Below are 22,541 nucleotides of genomic sequence, written 5' to 3'. Positions count from 1 at the left end.
ATCAAAGGCAGGAAACCTCTATTAGCAGGTTATTACGAGGTGACAGGCGTAACCATATCCTGTATTAAAAACACATCAGACACGACACATGGACGCTCAACATAGTCAAGTTCTATGTTACAAGAAGAGGAGCACTGGTGAATGAAAAGGAATGAAATATGATACAATAAAGAAGAAGAATCCAATGGCATAATGGGTTCATGTAGAGGAATGGACTTTTGCGCTTTGCAATAGAGACTTTTTCAGGTGTTCAGACATGGGGTTTTGTGAGACCTAACAGATTACTTCCTATTTATTTGTCTCAAACCGAATCATAATTCGGATGTCTTTCAGTCCAAGAAGGGAAACAGTGAGTTCCTGTGCTTGTAACCTTTAATTTCATAACTAGTACCCACCTTTGGTAAAAATGTATAGCTACATTGATTGAAAACTGCTCAATGAAGTACCCCAAATGCTACTACTCTAGGCTCATCACTGGTTCCTCTTGATACTACAACTGGAATTCAATCACGCAAGTACAGCTAGAAAGCTCTACTGTGGAAAAATCAAATAGATTCTGTGAAACAGGCATTGTTTTTCTCTTGCTTTCTCTTGCTTTTCGTGCAAATCAACCTGGCCTCAGAGCATTTCGTATTATTATTGTGAGTAAATCTTGGAAGTTCCATTTAGTATGATATGTTTGTGGATGTCCATCAATAATTTCACATGATATGTTACAAATGACAATTCTTACTATATATTAAGAATTTGCAAAACATACTATATGTTAACTTGCTAATGTTAGCTAGGCTAGGTTTTCTGTTTTAGGGTTAAGTTTAGAAGTTAGGTTAAAGGGTTAATGTTAGGGTTAGGGTGAGCTAAAAGGATTAAGGTTAGGGGAAGGGTTAGCTAACATGCTAAGTAGTTGCAAAATGGCTAAAAGTAACAAGTAGTTCAAAGTTGCTAATTACAATAATGCTAAAGATGAGATTCAAACTTGCAACCTTAGGGTTACCAAACTTTACATACTGTATCATACTAATTTAAGTATCCTGGATTTACATTTACTATGTTACGTCTATTGTATGAGACCAGGCTGTGCCAACAGTAAAACATGACCATACCAACCGCCATGCACAAAGCTCTCTGCAAAGCAATAATATACATCATGCCGGCTTTAGGACCACGTTTCTAAGTAGGCAGTGGTAACGCAAAGAGAAGGAGAAGGCATTCATTCGGGAGTGAGTTTGAGTTGGTTCACCAATTCAGACCGAAACGCTGCAGCATCAGCATCGCCACTATTACAGCAAGGTGAAGTAAAAACTACGCTCGCAAAAAGGCTGCACGTCCTTGGGACCTGGTGATCTAAAACGTGTTTTTTGTTGTTTATCATTTGTTAACATTAATAAATAAAAGTGGCAACTCTTTCCAGGATCCTTCCAAAAGGAGCCATGGATTGTATAAGAAGACACACTTTTATTAATATCGCTGTCAGCGTTTTGATAGGTAAGTAGACTATAGTAATTTATTTACAATTTCCTTAGCTATATTGCGGCACTTTCAGTAATGTTTTTTTTTTCAAAAACCTCTTTGGTTTGGTCTAGATACACAGGAATATACTTCATTCGAAGTTTCAGTATCAGTTCCCCTCACGGTCATGATATGTTCTTCTTCTATGATAGGCATATTAATCAATTCATTTTATTGTGAGATTAATACACATTCCTGACCGAATCATTAAGGTTAACATACTTTTAGAGTCATTCTTGCACCTGGAAATTTCAGAACGACACATTTCCATTTGTTAGGAAAGGTTGTGGCAGTCAACTTGTTTACTCAACGGATTTCTCTAGAGGAATATGGTTATTATTGTGTGATCATAGGTTTTTAGGAATAATCCCCTGAGATGGTCAGAGAACCATTTTGCGACCTATTGTAGCTTCAGATCAACTGTGATTATTAACATTACTGCCATTGAATAATGTTTTGCTATTTGACATTGTGATTCTTGGCACCCTGAATATTTGGAATGGTGCTGAATTATTTGAAAACAATATTCACATGGATAGTCCATGTTGTCAATATTTCTTTGACTATGCCTCACTGTATTTCCTTAAAGAGTAAGCCTTCATTATCCTTACAGCCATATGCACATTTTCACGATCTTCATAATCCATAATGTCTCAATCAGAGAGTTCCTGAGGAACCTGCTTGAATATGTCTGTTTTAACTGTAGTTTACATTTCTGCATATACTGTACCTGTATAAGCACACGACATTTACACACGCCATCCCACTAATTTATGAGTAAGTATGACTGCACTCCCAGACAAATTTATTACAAATAAAAAACTGAAATACCATTTTTTTTGTTTTTTTTGTTTACTTAAAAGTAATTGTGGCAGTAGAAGCTAATGTGTTCCTAATGCTAAATCATGCATTAGGAAAACACAATTTGTGTTAAATAAATATGACAGGAAAACACTCATGTAAGATTCATGAAGCTCAAATGTAAGTTCAATATGAATAATTTATATAATGTTGTTTTGGCTTAGTTTAAAACATGTTTTACTTGCATAAAACTCTCAACTTTTTCAATAGAACAATTATATGAAAAACTGTCTTAATTAACAAATTATAGTAGGTGGTTTTGCTCTCCTTTTATAGTGGCTTATTTATTTATGTTTAATGCAATTGCTCTTGCTATATATCACGGCAGAATATTCCTTAGATGATTGAAGTATTTGACATCAAATGTGTTAATTACATCAGAACAAATTAGTAACTACACTGTAATAAAGTGGTATCAGCGAAACCAGAACTATTTTCACAGACTTTTATTACTTGAAATAGTGCAGCTTCACAGATTTTATTATTTTGGTAGTCATCCATGTGCTCATTACAACTGAAAGCATGTCTTGTAGATGGGACCAATCACCATAGTTCATCCAATACATCTTATTGTAATATATGAATTTATTTCCCGAAAATGTATTTCTTGTGATGAACTGTTGGTTTAGTCAAATAGAGGCAGGGAATTCCAAGCATGTATATAATATTTTGATAACAGGTTTATAATTTAATCGGGTCTGAAAGCAACCAAAACAAATGCAGATTTGTAGTGTGCACATTTGTAGATAATCTAGTTTGCACGTTTGACTGTGCTGGCAGCTGCTACCATAGAACTACACAGATTTTCTCAATATTAAAACTTGAAATCACCAGCTTGCACCTTATAATAAGAAGTTTACCTATCTTGAAATGTTGTCTGTCTTGACTATTTTCAACCTACAGTGGTATCTTAAAAATATCTTAAAATCAGGTTAAATATGTTCAATATTTGACTTTGATGCAGTACCTTATAAGACAAAGGAGCTAATCGTGGACTACAGGAAAAGAAGAGCCAAGCACGCCCCCAAACACATCGACGGGGCTGTAGTGGAGCATGTCGAGAGTTTCGAGTGACTTGGTGTTCACATCACTAAGGACCTATCATGGTCCAAACACACCAAGACAGTCGTGATAAGGGCACGACAACACCCCCTCAGGTGTCTGAAAATATTTGACATGGGACCTCAGATTCTCAAAAAGTTCTATAGCTGCACCATCGAGAGCATCCTGACTGGTTGCATCACTGCTTGGTATAGCAACTATTCAGGCATTCCGACCGCAAGGCACTACAGAAGGTAGTTTTCTGGAATGTTGTTTTAGATTCCGTCTCTCACAGTTGAAGTGTACCTATGATAAAAATGACAGACCTCTACATGCTTTGTAAGTAGGAAAACCTGCAAAATCGGCAGTGTATCAAATACTTGTTCTCCCCACTGTATAGTGCAATCGGAATATATTCAGACCCCTTCACTTTTTCCACATTTTGTTATTAAAATATTTTCCCCTGATCTATCTACACACAATACCCCATAATGACAAAGCAAAAACAGGTTTTAAGAAATGTTAGCAAATTTATTTAAAACAAATCTGAAATACCTTATTTACTTAAGTATTCAGATCCTTTGCTACGGGACTCAAAATTGAGCTCAGGTGTATCCTGTTTCCATTTATCCTGTTTTTATTTTTAATTTCACCTTTATTTAACCAGGTAAACTAGTTGAGAACAAGCTCTCATTTGCAACTGCGACCTGGCCAAGATTAAGCATAGCAGGTCGACACATACAACAACAGAGTTACACATGGAATGAACATACAGTCAATTAAACAGTAGAAAAAAAGAAAACAAAGTATATATACAGGTAGTGCCAATAAGGTCAACTAAGGGAGTTAAGTCAATAAATAGGCCATGGTGGCGAAGTAATTACAATATGGCAATTAAACACTGGAATGGTAGATGTGCAAAAGATGGATGTGCAAGTAGTGATACTATGGTGCAAAAGGAGCTAAATAAATACATACAGTATGTGAATGAGGTAGATAGATGGCCTGTATACAGATGGGCTATGAACAGGTGTAGTGATCTGTGAGCTGCTCTAACAGCTGGTTCTTAAAGCCAGTGAGGGAGATGGGAATCTCCAGCTTTTTGCAGTTCATTCCAGTCAGTGGCAGCAGAGAACTGGAAGGAAAGGCGACCAAAGGAGGAATTGGCTTTGGGGGTGACCAGTGAGATATACCTGCTGGAGCGTGTGCTACGAGTGGGTGCTGCTGTGGTGACCAGCGAGCTGAGATAGGGCGGGGCTTTACCTAGCAGAGACTTGTAGATAACCTGTAGCCAGTGGGTTTGGCGACGAGTATGAAGCGAGGGCCCAGCCAACGAGAGCGAGATCATCCTTGAGATGTTTCTACATCTTGATTGGAGTCCACCTGTGGTACATTCAATTGATTTGGACATGATTTGGAAAGGCCCACACCTGTCTATATTAGGTCCCACTGTTGACAGTGCATGTCAGAGCAGCCATGAGGTCGAAGGAATTGTCCGTAGGGCTCCGAGACAGTATTGTGTCGTGGCACAGATCTGGGGATGGCTACCAAAAAATGGCTGCAGCATTGAAAGTCCCCAAGAACACAGTGGCCTCCACCATTCTTAAATGGAACCACCAATACTCTTCCTAGAGCTGGCTGCCTGGCCAAACTGAGCAATCGGGGGAGAATGGCCTTGGTCAGGGAGGTGACCAAAAACCCGATGGTGACTTTGACCAAGCTCCAGAGTTCCTCTGTGGAGATGGGAGAACCTTCCAGAAGGACAACCATCTCTGCAGCACTCCACCAATCAGGCCTTTATGGTAGAGTGGCCAGACGGAAGCCACTCCTCAGTAAAAGGCACATGACAGCCCGCTTGGAATTTGCCAAAAGGCACCTAAAGACTCTCAGACCATGAGAAACAAGATTCTCTGGTCTGATGAAACCAAGATTGAACTATTTGGCCTGAATGCCAAGCGTCACGTCTGGAGGAAACCTGGCAACATCTTATGGTGAAGCATCCGCGGCAGGGACTGGGAGACTAGTCAGGTTTGAGAGAAAGATGAACGAAACAAAGTACAGAGAGATCCTTGATGAAAACCTGCTCCAGAGCGCTCAGGACCTCAGACTGGGGTGAAGGTTAATCTTCCAACAGGACAACGACCTTAAACACACAGCCAAGACAATGCAGGAGTGGCTTCGGGACAAGTCGCTGAATGTCCTTGAGTGGCCCAGCCAGAGCCCGGACTTGAACCCTATCTAACATCTCTGGATGAAAATAGCTGTGCAGCGACGCTCCCCATCCAACCTGACAGAGCTTGAGAGGATCCGCAGAGAGAAATGGTAGAAACTCCCAAAATACAATTGTGCCAAGCTTGTAGCATCATACCCAAGAAGACTTGAGGCTGTAATCACTGCCAAAGGTACTTCAACAAAGTACTGAGTAAATGGTCTGAATACTTATGTAAATTTCCGTTATATTTAAATAAAAACCTGTTTTTGCTTTGTCGTTATGAGGTATTGTATGTACATTGATGAGGACAAAATACAATTGAATCCATTTCAGAATAAGTCTGTAAAGTAACAGCATTTTGAATAAGTCAAGGGGCCTGAATTCTTTCCAAATGCACTGTACTACACTGAAAGTGGTAATCGGTGCCGTTAAAAGATGAGGGAGGACAGAAAAAAAGTGTGAGCATGGTCTTATTTCTATTACAGCATATTTGATGACCGTCATTCATATTTCATTCATTCATTAACATTGAAAGGTTTAGGCTACTACATGATTCTAAAATTCTCCCTGTACCCATCCATGAGGTTACTACAACCTAGCCTCTGAATGAACATCTACAAAGTAGGTGCACAGGTCGAGAGAAATTTGAGTAATCAAGGTGACAAACATAGACACATTCAATACCACCTTGCACAATTTAGCTAAACTAGGGTTAATCATTAGTCCAACAGTTGCAAACGAAAGCTTTTATTGGACAAATTCAGGTATGTTTATCCCTGTTTCTATCCATTTGCTTCTGTTTTCAGAAATATTTTTTCAACAGAATCGGCAGAATGAATACATCCCTGATCACACGCAAACACAGTTCACTTTCATAGCGGCTACATACAAACAGCTTTCCAAGCCAAACCTTCATATCATATCATCACACTAACCACTACACAGTCTACATTGTTTCCACCATAATAGCTAACATCAAGTCAAAATAGCTACTAGAACTAACACGTTAGTAAACCCGCTACAATCATGCAGTACAGTGTATAGTCAGCAAGCAGTTGAGCAGTTACACCGGTGGGCCCCGGTGGCAATAAATTAATAAAACCAAAAGCTTATCTTGACTTGGAAGAGTTCCAGTGTTGGATAGCCATAGCCAGCTAGGTAACATAGCATCCCTCTCTGTTTGAGCCGGGTCTTTGAGTATGCTAAACTAGCTAGCTGCATTCGCTAGCTAAGTAAGTGAAAGTGAAAAAAATATGAAATATAGCTAGCTCACTCTCTCTTGTTTCTCCTTAATTTTTGAAGAAATGAATTTGTTCAAAACTGTTCAACTATTGTCTTTCTCTCTTTTTGAGTCAATTATTCACCACATTTTAAGCACTGCAGTGCTAGCTAGCTGTACTGTATGCTTTCAAAACAATATTAATTGTCTGATCCTTGGATTGGGTGAACAACATGTCAGTTCATGCGGCAAGAGCTCTGATGGGTTGAAGGAAGTCCTCTGGAAGTCGTCATAATTACTGTGTAAGTCTATGGAATGGGGGGCCTCCTAGGTTTTGTGTTGAAGTCAATGTACCCAGAGGAGGATGGAAACTAGGTGTCCTCCGGCTACACCATGGTGCTACCCTACAGAGTGCTGTGATGTTGAGACCACTGTAAACCTTCATTGCAATTTAGTATAGTTTTATAAAAAAAATGATATTTTTTAACGTTTCATAATTTTTATTTTTAAATTCTCCACACACACACACACACACACACACACACACACACACACACACACACACACACACACACACACACACACACACACACACACACACACACACACACACACACACACACACATTCCACCCTCTTCACATACACTGCTGCTAGTCTGTTTATTATCTATGCATAGTCACACCACCACCTACATGTACATACACTACATTAGCAAAAGTCAAGGATTGGTAGGATAGTCAGTTTAACAAGGGTATGTTTGGCAGCATGAGTGAAGGATGATTTGTTGCGAAATAGGAAACCGATTCTAGATTTAATTTTGGATTGGAGATGCTTAATGTGAGTCTGGAAGGAGAGTTTAGGTATTTGTAGTTGTCCTCATATTCTAAGTCAGAACCATCCAGAGTAGTGATGCTAGACGGGTGGGCGGGTGCAGGCAGCGATCGGTTGAAGAGCATGCATTAAGTTTTGCGTGCATTTAAGAGCAGTTGGAGGCCACGGAAGGAGTGTTGTATGGCATTGAAACTTGTCTGGAGGTTTGTTAACACAGTCCAATGAAGGGCCAGAAGTACACAGAATGGTGTCGTCTGCGTAGAGGTGGATCAGAGAGTCGCCAGCAGCAAGAGCGACATGATTGATGTATACAGAGAAGAGAGTCGGCCTGAGAATTGAACCCTGTGGCACCCCCATAGAGACTTTGACACACTGAACTCTATCTGAGAAGTAGTTGGTGAACCGGGCGAGGCAGTCATTTGAGAAACCAAGGCTGTTGAGTCTGCCGATAAGAATATGGTGATTGACAGAGTCAAAGCCTTGGCCAGGTCAATGAATACGGCTACACAGTATTGTCTTTTTACGATGGCGGCTATGATATCATTTAGGGCCTTGAGCATAGCTGAGGTGCACCCATGACCAGATCAGAAACCAGATTGCATAGTGGAGAAGGTACGGTGGGATTCTAAATGGTCGGAGATCTGTTTGTTCACTTTGCTTTCGGAGACTTTAGAAAGGCAGGGTAGAATAGATATAGGTCTGTAACAGTTTTGGTCTAGAGTGTCACCCCCTTTGAAGAGGGGATGACCGCAGCAGCTTTCCAATCTTTAGGGATCTCAGACAATACGAAAGAGAGGTTGAACAGGCTCGTAATAGGGGTTGCAACAATTGCGGCGGATAATGTTAGAAAGAGAGGGTCCAGATTGTCTAGCCCAGCTGATTTGTAGGGGTCCAGATTTTGCAGCTCTTTCAGAACATCAGCTATCTGGATTTGGGTAAAGGAGAAATGGGGGAGGCTTGGGCAGGTTGCTGTGGGGGGTGCATGGCTGTTGCCCGGGGTAGGGGTAGCCAGGTGGAAAGCATGGCCAGCCTTAGAAAAATGGTTATTGAAATTCTCAATTATTGTGATTTATCGGTGGTGACAGTGTTTCCTATCCTCAGTGCAGTGGGCAGCTGGGAGGAGGTGCTCTTATTCTCCATGGACTTTACAGTGTCCCAGAACTTTTGGGAGTTTGTGTTACAGGATGCAAATTTCTGTTTCAAAAAGCTAGCCACAGGATGGACTATTCGATGCTAATGCAGTACGCCACAGGATGTTTTTGTGCTGGTCAAGGGCAGTCAGGTCTGGAGTGAACCAAGGGCTATATCTGTTCTTAGTTCTACATTTTTTAAATTGGCATCCTTATTTAAGATGGTGAGGAAAGCACTTTTAAAGAATAACCAGGCATCCTCTACTGACGGAATGAGGTCAATATCCTTTTAGGATACCCATGCCAGGTCGATTAGAAAGGCCTGCTCACTGAAGTGTTTTAGGGAGCTTTTGATAGTGATGGGTGTTGGTCATTTGACTGCGGACCCATTACGGATGCAGGCATTGAGGCAGTGATCGCTGAGATCCTGGTAGAGGTGTATTTAGAGGGCAAGTTGGTCAGGATGATATCTATAAGGGTGCCCTTGTTTACGGATTTAGGGTGGTACCTGGTAGGTTCCATGATAATTTGTGCGAGATTGAGGACACCTAGCTTAGATTGTAGGATGGCCAGGGTGTTGAGCATATTCCAGTTTAGGTCACCTAACAGTGCAAACTCTTAATTCACATATGGTGTCTAGGGCACAGCTGGGTGCTGAGGGGGGTCTATAACAAGCGGAAACAGTGAGAGACTTATTTCTGGAAAGGTGGATTTTTAAAAGTAGAAGCTCAAACTGTTTGGGCACAGACCTGGATAGCATGACAGAACTCTGCAGGCTATCTCTGCAGTAGATTGCAACTCCACCCCCTTTGCCAGTTCTATCTTGGTGGAAAATGTTGTAGTTGGGGATGGAAATTTCAGAATTTTTGGTGGCCTTCCTAAGCCAGGATTCAGACACGGCTCGGACATCAAGGTTGGCGGAGTGTGCTAAAGAAGTGAATAAAACAATCTTAAGGAGGAGGCTTCTGATGTTAACATGCATGAAACCAAGGCTTTAATGGTTACAGAAGTCAAAAAATGATAGCGCCTGGGGAATAGGAGTAGAACTAGGGGCTACAGGGCCTGGGTTAACCTCTACATCACCAGAGGAACAGAGGAGGAGTAGGATAAGGGTGCTGTTAAAGGCTATAAGAACTGGTCGTCAAGTGCGTTGGGGACAGAGAATAAAAGGAGCAGATTTCTGGGCGTGGTAGAATAGATTCAAGGCATAATGTCCAGACAAGAGTATCGTAAAATGTGAGTACAGTGGAGGTAAACCTAGGCGTTGAGTGACGATGAGAGAGGTTTCGTCTCTTGAGGGACAAGTTAAACCAGGTGAGTTCTCTGCATGTGTGTGGGGTCGGACGAAAGAGCTATGTTAGGCATTTTGAGCGGGACTAAAGGCTCTACAGTGAAAAAACAGTCAAAACTAGCCAAGACAGTAGTAGACAAGGCATATTAACATTAGAGAGATGCATAAAGCAATCACAGGTGTTGATCAGGAGAGCTAAGACAACAACGGGTAAATGTCGATTAATGGGCAGGATGGGTCAGTTAGGTACATACAGGACCTGAGTTTGAGGCTGGGGCCGACAGGTAAACAAAATGAGGTACCATGTTATTGAAACAGTCCATGTTATTGAAACAGTTCAAACAGTTACGCTAGGCGAGCAGGGGACACAGCGTTCAGAAAAGCTAGCGGGTCGAAGCTAGTAGCTGGTTCTTCGGCGACATCGTAACAGAATAGCCTGTTGAGACCACATCGGGTAATCACGTCGGCAGTCCAGTCGTGATGGATCGGCGAGGCTCCATGTCAACCATAAAGGGTCCAGGCCAATTGACAAAGGAGGTATTGTAGCCCTAGAATTAGCTGGTATATGGGCCCAGCTCGAGGCTAGCTCAAGGCTAGCTGGTGCTTGCTTCGGGACAGAGGCGTTAACTAACAGTGGCCACTCGTTTGCAGCTAGCTATCTGTGATGATTCAGAGTAATGATTTTGTGTAATGATCCAAAGTGGCAGGAATCCGGTGATATGGTAGAGAGAAGCAGTCCGATATGCTCTGGGTTGATATTGCGCTGTGCGGACTGGCAGGTGTTGTCCGAGCTATGGCTGGCTGATGACGGAGGAAAAAGGCGAGGACCGCTAACCGTGGCTAACACAGACTAGTAGCCAGTTAACTTCCATCTCCTGATGGAAGTTCCAATTATAAGAAATAGAAATACAGATCCGTACCACGTTGGGTGAGGCGGGTTGCAGGAAAGTATATTTAGCTCATAGATAGAATGTGAGATTAAGATATATACAAAAAATACCGGCTATTTACACAGGAAAAGATAAAAGACAAAGACAGAGATAGATACACATACACACGTCCTACCTACTGCACCGCCATCTTGGGAAAAATTAGGTCAGGGCACTGTGCAGGCCAGTCAAGTTCTTCCACACTGTTTTAGACAAACTAGTTCTGTATGGACCTTGCTTTTTACACGGGGCATTGTCATTCTGAAATAGCAAAGGGCCTTCCCCAAACTGTTGCCACACCGTTGGAAGCACAGAATGTCATTGTATGCTGTCGTGTTAAGATTTCCCTTCACTGGAACTAAAGGGCCTAGACCAAACAATGAAAAACAGCCCCAGACCATTATTCCTCCTCCAACAAACTTTAGAGTTGGCACTATGCATTGGGGCAAGGTAGCGTTCTCCTGGCATCCGCCAAACCCAGATTCGTCCGTTGGACTGCCAGATGGTGAAGTGTGTTTCATCACTCCAGAGAACGCGTTTCCACTGCTCCAGAGTCCAATGGCGGTGAATTTTACACCACTCCAGCTGATGCTTGGCATTGCACATGGTAATCTTAGGCTTGTGTGCGACTGCTCGGCCATGAAACTGATTTCTTGAAGCTCCTGACAAACACTTATTGTGCTGACGTTGCTTCCAGAGGCAGTTTGGAACTCAAGCTACTCGCTTCGGCCCTCGGCGGTCAGGTTCCTTGAGCTTGTGTGGTGTATATCTCTTTGCCACTGAGCCGTTGTTGCTCCTAGATGTTTCCACTTCACAGTAACAACATGAGTGTGACTGAAGTGGCCAAATTCACAAATTTGAAGGTGTGTCCACATACTTTTGTATATATTATGTATTACCTCAATTACCTCAACTAACCCGTACGCTTGCACATTGACTCGGTACCGGTATCCATTGTATATAGCCTCATTATTGTTCATTTATTGTGTTTCTGTTTTTACTTTAGTTTATTGAGCAAATCTTTCTTACTTACTCTGCATTGTTGGTTAAGTGCTCGTAAGTACGCATTTCACGGTAAGGTCTATTTGGATTGGTTTTTACAAAGAAAGAGACATTAAAAGTAAAGCCATGCTTCTCTACTGATTTTATGTATTATTTCCTGGCATTGCTTAGATAGCTCACCAATGGCATTGGTTTTCTGGTGCATAGTTGATTCGCTGCCCTTATTATCCACATAACTGATTAGATAACCTATCCAATGGTCATCACAGTAAAATCACAGAAAATATATATTCCGTAAGGGAAAACAGGACACAGTACTCACTCTGAATTAGCAAATATTGGTATCATTTTCACCGCTGTGGCACAGTCAATTATTTCTTATTCTAGCGTACTAATGAAAATAGCCCCTCTACAACTTAGTTTGCAGAACATGTTTGAACATTTGTTGTTCTGCAAGATGACGGAAATGTTTTCCTGTAAATGCCAGTTAACTATTACCAGAATTATGCCTCTTTGTCTAAGTCTAAATAGGCCTGTGCATTGTTTGGGTTTGACCTTTGCTTTTAGTATGATTGAAGAAGCAACTGCCAAAAGTAAGGAAGGAATCGAAACCGGATTTGAGGTTACTTATGAAAATATAATTGATTCATCAAAATAACCATGTACGACTCAGAGACACTCTCATTGGAATCATTGAGCTGTACTGTAGGGCTTTTTTGTTCACTGTAGACTTTTCAATAACCAAGAAGAGAAAGGAGGCTCAACTTAATTTGTGTTTTAATAAAAAGAACCGCAATTAACATCTGTTTCCCCCCCTCCAGTAATGCTCAGTATTCTGTCTAGGTGAAATTAACACCAACAGCAGACAGCAAAGGGAATTTCTCTATATGTTGTCTTTGAAATCTACTGTCCATACTTGCTGAAGCTTCACATTTATTTCAATTACTTGTACTCTAACTTAATTGGATTGTTTTGAATTGATATACAAGCTGAATGAATTCAATGCAAGTGCCAGTTACCTTTTTCTTGAAGCAGATCCAATCTATAAAATATTAAAGTCATGTTGATGTGACTTCTAGCAGGCATGTTACATGAGTAGAGTGGTACGTTGGTTACGCATTTCCTACACGACATGTCTACTGGAGAAAATCTCAGTTGGGAGGGAGCTCCTTTAGGCTAGGATACTGCTGTTGTAAACAGTCTTTGTACAGACATATGTACAGTAGGCTATACATCATATTATCGTAGATAGATGCAGTGTTTCCCCTCTGATTTATTTCAGCAGCGGTGGCAAAGTAAGTAGTGGGGGTCACTGCCTCCCGTGAGATTTTTTGGGGAGAACGACTGTGAAGGTCATTTCTGTTGATAAAAAAAAAAAAAACGACATTCTACTCCCAAAAGCATGAAAATTTAATTATGGTGACACCAATCGTAAATATAACTGATGTGTACCTGTACACTGTAGGGAGATGAGGAGCAAGCAGTGGCTATACACTCATGGCTCTAATTTGCACCACTGCTCAATATGTTTGAACTTAAAGGGATGGTGTGAGATTTTGTCATCTATGCCCGGTTTCTACATACCTCGAGTCAGAACTCATGTATAACATTTTATTGTCTCTGCGTGCAGTTTGCAGGGGCATGAGGCGTTGGAGAGCCATTGCCTTTATACTATACCACTCAGAGGAGTGTCCCACACTACTGTAGATACCAAAGTGGCTTGGGAAAGAGTTTTGAAGCTAGATCACTCTCTTTACACTACAAAACTATGTGTTGTGGAACTAGTATGTGTCGCCAAACTAGTGTAGTGTAAAGAGGATCTTCTATGGAAGAGCTGTTCAGGCCATTGTGAAAACCTGTCTGTGCTGTCATAGCTGATTCAATATGCTAACTTTAAGCTATGGTAATATAGTTAACATTAGGTTGGAGACTGGATTTTGGGGAATGTTGGACTTGGCAAGAATATATAGAGTGCATTGAGAAAGTATTCAGACCCCTTGACTGGGTCTTCCAAATGGACAATGACCCCAAGCATACTTCCACAGTTGTGGCAAAATGGCTTAACGACAAGGTACAGTATTGGAGAGGCCATCACAAAGCCCTGACCTCAATCCTATAGAAAATTTGTGGGCAGAACTGAAAAAGTGTGTGCGAGCCAGGAGGCCTACAAACCTGACTCAGTTACACCAGCTCTGTCAGGAGGAATGGGCCAAAATTCACCCAACGTATTGTGGGAAGCTTTTGGAAGGCTACCCGAAACATTAGACCCAAGTTAAACAATTTCAAGACAATGCTACCAAATACCAATTGAGTGTATGTAAACTTCGGACCCACTGGGAATGTGATGAAAGAAAGAAAAGCTGAAATATATCATTCTCTCTACTATTAGTCTGACATTTCACATTCTTAAAATAGTGGTGATCCTAACTGACCAAAAACAGGGAATTTTTACTCTGATTAAATGTCAGGAATTGTGAAAAACAGAGTTTAAATGTATTTGGCTAAGGTGTATGTAAACCTCCGACTTCAACTGTACATAAGTATTCAGAGCCTTTACTCAGTACTTTGTTGAAGCACCTTTGGCAGCGATTACAGACTTGAGTTTTCTTGCGTATGACACTACATGCTTGGCACACATGTATTTGGGGTGTTTCTCCCATTCTTCTCTGCAGATCCTCTCAAGCTCTGTCAGGTTGGATGGATAGCCACACTGAACAGCTATTTTCAGGTGTCTCAAGATGTTAGATCGGATTCGAGTCCGGGCTCGCTCTGGCTGGTCACTCGAGGACATTCAGAGATTTGTCCCGAAGCCACTCCTGCATTGTCTTGGCTGTGTGCTTAGGGTTGTTGGCCTGTTGGAAGATGAACCTTCGCCCCCGTCTAAGGTCCTGAGCACTTTGGAGCAGGTTTCCATCAAGGATCTCTCTGTACTTTGTTTCGTTCATCTTTCTCTCAAACCTGACTAGTCTCCCAGTCCCTACCGCTGAAAAACAACCCCACAACATGATGCTGCTACCCCCATGCTTCACCATAAGATGTTGCCAGGTTTCCTCCAGACGTGACGCTTGACATTCAGGCCAAATAGTTCAATCTTGGTTTCATCAGACCAGAGAATCTTGTTCCTCATGGTCTGTGAGTCCTTTCGGTACCTTTTGGCAAACTCCAAGCGAGCTGTCATGTGCCTTTTTCTGGTACCCTTCACCAGATATGTGCCTCGACAAAATCCTGACTCTGAGTGCTGTGGAAAATTCCTTTGACCTTATTGCTTGGTTTTTGCTCTGACATGCACTGTCAACTGTGGGAAATTGTATAGAGACATGTGTGTTCCTTTCCAAATAATGTACAATCATTGAATTTTCTACAGGTGGACTCCAATCAAGTTGTAGAAACATTTCAAGGACGATCAATGGAAACAGGATGCACCTTATCTCATAGAAAAGTGTCTGATTACTTTTGTAAATAAGGTATTCCTATTCTTAATTTGTAATACATTTGCAAAAATGTATAAAAACCTTTGATTTGCTTTGTCACCATGGGGTATTGTGTTTAGATTGATGTGGATTTAAAAATGTTTTCATTAATTTTAGAATAAGTCTGTAATGTAACAAACTGTGTTCAAGGGTCAAGGGGTATGAATATTTTCCAATTACACTGTGCTCTATAACCTCCAATACTTTGATTCTCACTTGAATCTGTCTATTATGATGCCATATTAATCGTTTTTTGTAACTGTATGAATCGTCAATGTAATTGAACAGATGGTCTGTTCATTTAAGTAAGCAGCTAATTGTGAATCCTGTCTCAATTAGCAATTAACGCGGTGTGTGAATATATTTGAATAAAGAGGAAGAATACGAAAACTCTTTATAGACTCAAGGACATTTTAGAAAACACAATAATATACTGCAGATGGTGCCTTTGATGCAAATCATTTTGTAGCTTGTTGCTCCTAAAGCTCAATTAGAGGGAAATAATGAGTGATGGCATGTTCAGACATTTTCGAATTCTTAAGTAGTGAAAGACAACGTTTTACTATCTGATGTGCTTTACATCTGCTAAACACATGGCCCAATATTTTTTTTCTTAACTAGGCAAGTCAGTTAGGAACAAAATCTTATTTTACAATGACTGCCTACCCCAGCCAAACCCTCCACTAACCCGAACAACACTGGGCCAATGACTGCATGGACAACACTGGGCCAATGTCTGCCTACCCCAGCCAAACCCTCCACTAACCCGGACGACACTGGGCCAATGACTGCATGGACAACACTGGGCCAATGTCTGCCTACCCCAGCCAAACCCTCCACTAACCCGGACGACACTGGGCCAATTGTGCGCCGCCCTATGGGACTCCCGATCATGGCCAGTTGTGACACAGCCTGGGAACGAACCAGGGTCTGTAGTGACGCCTCTAGCATGGTGATGCAGGGCCTTAGACTGCTGTGCCACTCAGGAGGCCCGCTATATAACATCTTGTTGGCCAGAAGTAAGAAAGCAATAACAAGACACTGACTATCACCTCAGATACCAACCATCCAGGACTAGACCAACATAACCAATGAAATCCAAGATATGGAACAAATAACAGCTAAAATCCACTTGAAACCTGACCCCTTTGTAAATACCTGGACCTACTGGATATCATTTTTAAACCAAAAAACAACAAAACCCTTCTAAATGACAGAGCAAAATAACTAGACTCCAAAACATAGAAGAACGAAAGACAAAACAGGAAGAAGGATAATTCACCAGAGCGAAGATGATGGAAATGTATTTATCTTAAACAAATATGTATTAAAGTTGTATTAAATTGTATTTTATTAAATAAAGTAGTGCTCCCAATAGGTAAGCATCAGATTTTGTGTACAAAACTGTCCATGGCATGCTCCTGCTCCTTCATAAGCCAGTGATGAGCCATTTCCAGGTGGATAATCAAAACCAGGCTGTGAAAATGTATTTACCCCTTTAAGATATTATTCTAAATGATAAAGACTTTCAACATGTTTTCAGTTAAACAATCCCTAAATGTATGTTTCAGCCCCACCCGTTGCTGACAGGTGTATAAAATTGAGCACACAGCCATGCAATCACCATAGACAAACATTGGCAGTAGAATGGCCTTACTAAAGAGCTCAGTGACTTTCAACATGGCACCGTCATAGGATGCCACCTTTCCAAGAAGTCAGTTTGTAAAATTTCTGCCCTGCTAGAGCTGCCTTGGTCAACTGTAAGTGCTGTTATTGTGAAGTGGAAACGTCTAGGAGTGACAACAGCACAGCCACAAAGTGGTAAGACACACAAGCTTAAAGAATGGGCCGCTGAGTGCTGAAGCGATGTCCTCGGTTGCAACACTCTACCGAGTTCCAAACTGAGTCTGGAAGCAACGTCAGAACAAGAACTGTTCGTCGGGAGCTTCATGAAATGGGTTTCTATGGCCGAGCAGCCGCACACAAGCCTAAGATCCCCGTGCGCAATGCAAAGTGTCGGCTAGAGTGGTGTTAAGCTCGCCGCCATTGGACTTGTGGGAATGCATTCGCTGGAGTGATGAATCATGCTTCACGGCTGTTGAAGGAAGAGGACCAAGATGCTGCGTGGTGAGCGAACATTTTCTCTTTATTTGGATGACGCAGAACACAACAATAAACACTACAAAAACAAACCGTGAAGCTAAAGGCTATGTGCCCTAAACAAAGTCAACTTCCCACAACCACAGGTGGGAAAAAGGGCAGCCTAAGTATGGTTCTCAATCAGAGACAATGATAGACAGCTGTCCCTGATTGAGAACCCTACCTGGCCAAAACATAGAACTACACAACATAGAACATAGAATACCCACCCCAACTCACGCCCTGACCAAACCAAAATAGAAACATACAAAGGATCTCTAAGGTCTGGGTGTGACAGCTTCTTGCCCCAATGCATAGTGCCAACTGTAAAGTTTGGTGGAGGACAAATAATGGTCTGGAGCTTTTTTTCATGGTTTGGGCTTGGCATTTTAGTTCCAGTGGAGCGAAATCTTAATGCTACAGCATACAATGACATTGTAGACGAGTCTGTGCTTCCAACTTTGTGGCAACAGTTTGGGGAAGGCCCTTTCCTGTTTCAGCATGACATGCTCCTGTGCACAAAGCGAGGTCCATAATGGTTTATCGACATCTCTGTGAAAGAATGTTACTGGCCTGCACAAAGCCCTGACCTCAACCCCATCAAACACCTTCGGGATGAATTGGAATGCCGACTGCAAGCCAGGCCTAATCGCCCAACCTCACTAATGCTCTTGTGGCTGAATGGAAGCAAGTCCCCACAGCAATGTTCCAACATCTATTGGGAAGCCTTCCCAGAAGAGTGGAGGCTGTTATAGCAGCAAAGGGGGACCAACTCCATATTAATGCCCATGATTTTGGAATGAGATGTTCGACGAGCAGGTGTCCACATACCTTTGGTCATATAATATAATTTGACCAACATTATGCATAGTCTCGGATATCCCCGAACTTGGAGCAGCTTAAGCCTATAGGCAACGGCACAAAGACTGGGGAGACTGTCAGCTTTTCTCTGATATTCAGCAAAAAAATTCTGGGGAGACTCCTCAACTCTCTCAAGAAGTCACGAGTTTGGGTAGGCGGGTCTGTAAATACAGGTGGGAATTGTGCTCATGTTTAGCTAAGGTAACAAGCGAATACGGCAGTGGTGCTGCTCGTCCTCACACCCAAACTTATTCCCGAATTTGTCCAGATGTGTTTTTATCAATCTTGAATCTCTGATGTATGTCATCATAGCATATAGATTTCACTGTGTTAATGGGAAAGCGAGGTTGTGGTGGTTGTGATGGGTCATATTTCCATCCTGTCCCTCCTGAACAAAGTCCTCTAAAAATGGCCAATTTCCACTGACAGGGGCAAGAACTGAAGATTATATAAAACCTCACTTTACAATGTATTAATGGGAAAGAGAGGTTGTGATGAGGTGACTGGATGGATGGGGGATAGAGAGGATGTGTGTGCGTGTGGGGGGGAGGGGGGCAGAATGTCTGGATGATGTGGGCTTTTAGTGTAAATGGAAGGACAGGGGTCTGAGGTCTGAGGAACCCCTGAATCTAATTCAAGCCTAGCTGCAACCAATTAAATTATAAATTGAATTATGGTGTAATTTTTGGGAAATGCCAAAAGCCTGATTCACTGCATATGAATAGGTCCTTAGAAGTGGGGAGGGAGAAGACCAGCATTTTGCTCCTACAACAGACCCTGTATTTTGTTATGGTCTTGCGGTGCGGTAGCCATGTTTTTCCTAGTGGTCAAATAGTCTCTCTGGGTAGAAAAGGATGAGACAAGTTGCAGCACAGACCCTGTCCCTAGTTGTGTTTAGTTTGAAAAACAAAGAGGAACTTATTACAGCTGGAGGCCTGGATATTTCCATCCTGTCTGTGGTCTATCCAGAGCTAGGGTTCCCTCTGAACAAACGCCTTTGGAAATTGCCAATTTTCACTAGCATGAAAACACTGTCGTGGTATTTTGGCTGGCTGATTAACAGAGAGCAGATTCTGCTGAGTTTTACCTCTGGGCTCTTGAGGATATCTGTAATCACAAGAGCCCAGTCTCCTGTGTATTTGATTTTCTGCAGCACTGTTCTCCTCGATGTGTCAGTGGCGTGCGTCAGAGTTCTGGTGGACAGCCCCGTACGATATGTTTGGAATGAGCAAGAAAATAAAACCTAAAACACAATTTCCTGTGGTGGGTCATGACCATGTTTTGGAATTCAATGTTCTGTTGTCATAGGTTTGGTTCTCTATGTCTAAAAACATGCTCTAACTTCCTATTAATAGGGCTTGAATTTGTCAGATTGACATCTTCCTCGTCTTTTAGAACAATGAGTTTCAGCAAATATGTTTTTGGTTGACTCCAGAGCTACTTAAGTCTGTAACCACAGTAAATCTAGTACCAGTCACAGACTAACAGAGTAGACCTAATTAACATAGGCTGACCAGTTAAGTTGCTGGATTTTGTCAGTCTCCCTGCTGGAGTGGAATAAATGAAAATGGCAATATTCCTCCCTGAATGGATACCAGTCAGGAAGAGCCATATTAACCTGTTTTCATTCCACTAATGTACAGTATATTGTTTGAAGGAAGTTGACTGCAGGACATAATCTCTTGTTATATTTGATCATTATTACCTCTATACAGGGTAAGGAACAGAACTGCTTCATCTCAGCTCTATATAATATGACAGGAATGCGAAAGCCTTCAGTTAATGAGGAAAACATTCCTGTTGACAGGCTTGGTGAAGAGCGCGGTGCAGTTTCACTGTCCTGGAACCTAATGAATGTCAAGCACTTCTAATGAAGAGAACAGATGTGTTCAACAGATGTGCTGCTCTGTTTATCCGTGACTCCACTGTCTGTCTCCTCTTCTTCCAAGATACTCCTTAGCCTCTGGAGCTGGTTTGAATTCAAGGTCAAACATATAACTGCTTCACTTAGGAGGACACTAATGGCTCTGAGTTAGATCATGCTGTAGATATTATATTGATGCTGACGCTGTATTGTACGAGTCCCTAAGTATGCGTGGATACACAATATACAGTATCATAACATTTTAGAATAGAAAAGGATTACACTTGGAATCAAATCGATAATCTATTTTTACAAGGAAGCCCAATGTCCAAAAGTTACTTCCTATTTTAAGCTCATGGGAGTCTTATCCCTCCTCGTTTTCGTTAAATGGTGATAAAGTATACCCTTGTGGTTCAATGTGTTTGAAGGAAGTGTGTCGGATCAGCACCAAACTCATTTGTCAGGTTTAAATTTCCTGGCCACATCACTACAGAAACGTTCCTTTGTGAATACTGAAGATTCCATTTGACAAGCCTTGTTACGTTCATCAAAGTCGTAGTTATTGGCTAAATGAAGACTCCTACTTGGACCTTCAGCTAATTCAATCGAGCACAGACCTAACCGAATGAACAACACTGACGGAATGCGTTATGACATTTTAATAAATGGTTTGGGGAATGGTCTTGTCTCCAAGGGAAGCTCCTCGGAGCCAGATGATGTGATGGCAGGTGGCCCTATGCGGGTCTGCTGGCTTCCATCATTGGAACTCCTTTCCCCCGCTGATGACAGGCCTTCAGATTATTATAGTGGTGAGGAGGTGGATGGTTGTCGAAAAGTGAGAGAACGAGCGTAGGTGGACATTTTAAATACATCCCCAGATTTAAGCCCATTGGCTGAGAGAGAGGAAGGTGCTAATTGCATGAGTGAGCCCGGAGGTTAAACAGCCAGCGTGATGAATGCGCATTATTGTGCCGTGCTTAAAGGCTATGAGGTAAGTAGGTGAAAGACATTCCACACATGGCTAATAGGAACGAGGAGAAGAAACAAGATGCTATGTTGATGATGATATATTTGTATTCATTCCCAATACGCCCGTAGAAAAGAAAACAAAGTGAATTATGTTAAGCCTACTGGATGAAGTTAAATGAGCATTCGGACCAGCCTTCCTGATTGAACTTTCTTAAACTAGATTAGAAAAAGGCAAGGCTGATGCTCAGAACATTGTGATATGATTTTGGACTCTTCCTCTACCAGAGCTTTTTTCTTTTTGCCTTGATAGTAAATTGAGGCTTTTCTGGCGACTCAGGAAAGATGGTGACGATGAGTGAGTTGTATCACTGTGACAGGCATTCAATGGTCCATTTGAAGAATAGCACCATGGTTTATGCCTTTTAGCGACAGTAAATTACCCATGCACTGCCAAAGCTTTGTTATTAGGATATCCCTCTGGACATACCCTCTTAGTGGGTACAGCACCAGCTCCTGTACATCCTGCAGAGCTTTTAACACCAACATGTGTGAGACATCTGATATGTTTAGGCGTTTCTGCATGAATAGACAGCGCATGACTTAAACAGGATGTAAACTGGTGTCAGTTGGGAATGATGCAGACCACTGATTCTAGTTGATGTCCCTCTACAACAAACCATGCCTTAGGATGTGGATTTCATTAAAACAATTTTGCAAATAAATTGCTCCCTTCTAAAGACCTTTTCTGTGAATGAGTTAATTTTCCGACAGATGATATCAAGTATTATACGTTTTCAGCACCCTTTTGGTCAGAATACAATATGGAAATATGCTGATGTATTACCATATCATAATCCACTATGTACTGGAACTCTTGGAAAGAACAAAAGACTGAAAATATAATGAGCAAAACGCTCCAGTGTGAGAATGTACTGTAAGCTACAGTGTTCCCTGAACTAAATATCTAGTCCATTTTGTGTGACAATTTAAATGTTTTACTGTAGGTGTTTGTTCTGTTTCACAGATCTCAGAGCATGAAAGGCGCGAGGTGAAATGGAACACATGTAAACCATTCAAATCGCTCAAACATACACAAAAGGCTGTTATCAAGAGTAAACATTTCACATTTTTACCAAGTGTAAGGAATACCTAGGATAGGATAAAGGATAGGATAAAGTAATCCTTCTCACCCCCCCCCCCCCCTTAAATGA

General features: G+C 41.7%; 1 protein-coding gene across 1 annotated transcript in view; it reads left to right on the top strand.

The window, feature by feature from the left end:
- The first annotated feature begins 1,162 nt into the window (after positions 1–1,162).
- ltk (leukocyte receptor tyrosine kinase) overlaps positions 1,163–22,541 on the top strand; it is a 76,108-nt gene continuing 54,729 nt past the window's right edge. The window contains 2 exon segments of the mRNA XM_064954043.1: positions 1,163–1,290; positions 1,412–1,485. Coding sequence (XP_064810115.1) covers positions 1,431–1,485 — 55 coding nt within the window. The 5' untranslated portion in view covers positions 1,163–1,290; positions 1,412–1,430.

Source organism: Oncorhynchus masou, chromosome 32 (assembly GCF_036934945.1).
Source record: "Oncorhynchus masou masou isolate Uvic2021 chromosome 32, UVic_Omas_1.1, whole genome shotgun sequence".
Lineage (NCBI taxonomy): Eukaryota > Metazoa > Chordata > Actinopteri > Salmoniformes > Salmonidae > Oncorhynchus > Oncorhynchus masou.
The sequence above is the reverse complement of the archived record's forward strand: the minus strand, read 5'-3'. Positions and strand labels throughout refer to the sequence as shown.